The sequence below is a fragment of the Loxodonta africana genome, chromosome 7, assembly GCF_030014295.1.
Source record: "Loxodonta africana isolate mLoxAfr1 chromosome 7, mLoxAfr1.hap2, whole genome shotgun sequence".
NCBI lineage: Eukaryota > Metazoa > Chordata > Mammalia > Proboscidea > Elephantidae > Loxodonta > Loxodonta africana.
Genome location: NC_087348.1, coordinates 32,652,813 through 32,657,012, shown reverse-complemented (window position 1 = coordinate 32,657,012; position 4,200 = coordinate 32,652,813). Strand labels below are relative to the sequence as shown.

General features: G+C 37.6%; 1 protein-coding gene across 1 annotated transcript; it reads right to left on the bottom strand.

The window, feature by feature from the left end:
- Nucleotides 1–1,243: 1,243 nt before the first annotated feature.
- On the bottom strand, nt 1,244–2,200 carry LOC135231936 (olfactory receptor 10AG1-like). Its single transcript, XM_064289155.1, has one exon. The coding sequence runs from the start codon at nt 2,183–2,185 to the stop codon at nt 1,244–1,246; it is 942 nt and encodes a 313-aa protein (XP_064145225.1). The 5' UTR covers nt 2,186–2,200.
- Between the last annotated feature and the right edge of the window lie 2,000 nt (nt 2,201–4,200).

Genomic DNA, 4,200 nt, shown 5'->3' with positions numbered 1-4,200 from the left:
TGTCAGCTCTGGAGGAAGGTCCTTGTGATCCATCAGCCTTTCCTTGGTCTGGGAGCATCTCAGCATAGGAGCCTCAGTTCAAAAGGACATGCTCTGCTCCCAGCACTGTTTTCTTGGTGGTATGAGGTCCCCAGTTTCTCTGCTCACTTCTCTTTTTTATATCTCAAGAGAGATTGACTGAAGACACTACCTAATCTTGCAGATCTCATCAATATAACTGCTGCTAATCCATTGTATTACATCATAGGAATAGGATTTACAACACATAGGTAAATCACGTCAGATGATAAAATGGTAGACAGTCATACAAGGGAATCATGACCTAGTCAAGTTGACAGACATTTTTGAGGGACATAATTCAATCCATGACACACGGGTTCTGCATCCACCAATTCAACCAACCACAGAATGAAAATATTCAGTGGATAAGCGGGGCAGAGGAAGTTCCAAAAAACAAAACTTGAAATTGCTGCACACCCAGTACTATGCTGAATCCACATGAATGAAAGAATGTGTAGTTATATCCTGCTGTAGCCTTCCACCATTTCAAGGATCCTCAGTCTCTCTCCAGCACTCTTCGTTTGAGGTCTCATGTCTTGTGATTACTCCCTAAACAACACTATGCTGTATAATATCTTTTTACACAGCATTTACATTGTATTAGGTATTAAAAATAATCTGGAGGTTATTTAAAGTACACGGAAGGTTGTGCATAGGTTACATGCAAATACTAAGCCATTTTATAAAAGGGACACAAGTGTCAGAAAGTTTTTGCATTCCAGGGGGTCCTGGAATCAATCCCCAGCTTGTATCAAGGGACCACTCTGTAGCTTTAATTAAAGCAAATTAACAACCTGGTTTTTCAAATGAGTCTCAAAACTACATGGACACTCATGAAAATTAATTAAACGCTTTCCAATAAGTAAAATAACAGATTATAAATTGCATTTGAATTAATTAAATCAAACCCTAAAAAATTTCTTATTGAAGGAGAAAACTGCATGATGAAATTATAGAATTACTAATGGAATGATTTGCTATCAGCTTACACATATTTGCTTATCCAACTTAATATATTACCTATATAAAGCTCTGACAAGATTACATAGAATTTTTAATTTGGAAATAATTGCTCTGTATGGAAAGACAAAGTATAGTTAAAGGTATACATCTCTTGACATTTGATTAAAAATATGTGAGAAAGCAATTCTTATATGTTTAACTCATTCTTTACTGAAGTGAATTATTTACACAGCAATTTTTTCAGTGCAATCATGACATCTTTGTTCCTTAAACTATATATCATGGGATTAAACATGGGAGTTAGGATAGTGTAGAAAAGAGAAAGCATTTTGTCAACTTCCTCTGAGTGTCTAGTGTTAGGTCTTAAGTATGTGATAATGCCTGATCCAAAGAACACCACCACAACCATAAGGTGAGACGAGCAAGTGGAGAAGGCTTTGGCTCGACTTGTGGCTGATGGCAACTTCAGGATGATGGAGATGATTTTACTGTAGGAGCCCAGTATCAACAGAAATGGAACCATGACAAATAACACAGCAACTGTGTAGACCAACATCTGATTAACAAAGGTGTCCCCACAAGCCAGCTTGAGTATTGGGGGAATGTCACAGAAGAAATGGTTAATTTGTTTAGATCTACAAAAAGGCAGAGAGAAAATCTGATACGTCTGCCCTATCATAACTGGGATTCCAGTGGTCCAGGACCCAGTCACCAACTGGATACAGACCCTGTGGTTCATGACTAGAGGATAATTCAGAGGGTTACAAATGGCCACATAGCGGTCATAGGCCATCACTGCCAGGAGCAAACACTCTGTGCCTCCAAATATAAGAACAAAGCACATCTGTGTAGCACAGGCAACTAAGGAAATTCTTCTTCTCTGGGTCCCAAGATTCATCAGCATTCTGGGGAGAGTAGCTGACACATAGCAGACTTCCAAGAAGGAAAAATTTGCCAGGAAAAAATACATAGGGTTCTGGAGAGAGGGATCCATTTTTGTTATTAGAAATATGGTGCCATTGCTCATCAGGATAATGATATAGATGATTAAAAATAACCCAAAAAGAAACCACTGGAGATGTGGCGTGTCAGCAAAGCCCAAGAGAACAAATTCCACCAGTTCAGTTAGATTGTCTTCTGGAGTTTTTTCTTGATGATTCATCTGTAGGAAAAGTACATTTAAATGTGCATTTCCTTTGCCTTTCTGTATTTCTTTGCCTCTTCTCTAAATTTCATTTAGATGTCTGGGTTGGATTTTATGATCACTGTAATTGTTTGCACTTTAAGAATGATGCTATTTATGTACATCCCACATTTTCCTGTTAAACCACAGTAAACTGTCTCCTCACATTTACTTTAAGATCATTTCACTGTGTTTTCGGAGCACAGCCCAGGCTAGGTCAAACTATACCTGACTCAGCAAAGGCAGTGGAGCAATTGGCAACTGCTGGAGATGGACCCTCAGCTTTGCCATCTAATCTCGCTTCAAATTAATTATACATCTCGACAACCCTATTGCACTTCTCTATGCATTTTCTAGTCAAACCTCTCAAACACTGTCATAAATTATCTTCTAACATACATTTTCAACTGCCTATTTCAACATTTCATTCTCCTATGAGTTGATGACTTTAAGCCTATAGGTTCCTATTATAGAGTTCATATTAGATAGTTTAGAAAGAAAATGTGTGAGTATTTTATTTTGCATGAGGAATAAAACAAATTTTTGTAGGATATCAACCGGCCAAGACAAGAGGATTTATTCAAGGAAGTTATTTTGGGAACATTGATTCAGACATGACCAGTAAATGTAGTTACTCTGGAAAAACAGGGGTAGCATGGACAGTATTTATTACCTGTGTGTATGTGTATGGAACAGGAGGAGGAAAGGTATAAGCTGTTATGTTGTACCCATTAGGTTGCGTGTTCCTGACTTTATTTTTGTTGTTCCTCAAAAAAAAAAAAAAAAAAAACTTCAAGTATAATTGTTTCTAAACCCATTTTTGTTTAGAACAAAGAATATTGAGACTCACTAAGTGTGGATAATTTGATCAATTACACATAGGTTTTGTGACTGCAAGTCATTATCTATTTTTTTTTTAAAGGACTTGAGATTGACTCCGATTTCCATGATTTACAGGCATACTTCATTTTATTGAGCTTCACTTTATTTTGCTAAGCAGATATTAGATTTTTTTACAAATCTAGTATTTGTGGCAACCGTGAATCCAGCAACTCTATTGGTGCCATTTTTCCAACAGCATGTGCTCACTTCTTGTCTCTGTGTCTCATTTGGGTAATTCTCGCAATATTTCAGACTTTTTCATTATTATTATATCTGTTATGATTATCTGTGTGTCCGGACTGCTCCACCTACTGCTCATTCCCCCATATCTGTCCCTGTCCTTAGGGCCCCTTATTCCCTGAGACATGACAATACTGAAATTAGGGCAACTAATAACCCTACAATTGCCTTTAAGTGCTCAAGTGAAAGGAAGAGTTGCACATCTCTCACTTTAAATAAAAAACTAGAAAAGATTAAACTTAATGAGGAAGGAATGTTAAAAGCTGAGATAGGCTGAAAGCTAGGCCTCTAACATCAAATGGTTAACCAAGTTGTGAATGCTAAGGAAAAGTTCTTGAAGGAAATTAAAACGGCTACTCCACTGTACACATAAATAATAAGAAAGCAAAACAGCCTTTTTGTTGATAAAGAGGGTGTTTTAGTGGTGTGGATAGAAGGTCAAACCAGTTTCAACATTCCCTTAAACCAAAGCCTAATCCAGAGCAAGGCCCTAATTCTCTTCAGTTACACGCGGGATGAGAGAGGTAAGGAAGCTTTGAGAAGAAGAAAAGTTTGAAGCTAACAGAGCTTGGTTCATGAGGTTTAAGAAAGAAGCCATCTCCATGACTTAAAAATGCAAGGTGAACCAGCAAGTGCTGATGGAGAAGATGCAGCAATTTAGGCAGAAGGCCTAAGGTAACTGATGAAGGTGGTACACTGAAAACTATTTCCGTGTAGACAAAACAACTTTATATTGGATGAAGATGCCAACTATAACTTTCACGGCTAGAAGGGAGAAGTCAACACCTGGCTTCAAAGCTTCAAAGAACAGGCTGAATCTCTTGTTAGGGGATAATGAAGCTGGTGATTTTAAGTTGAAGGCAATACTCATT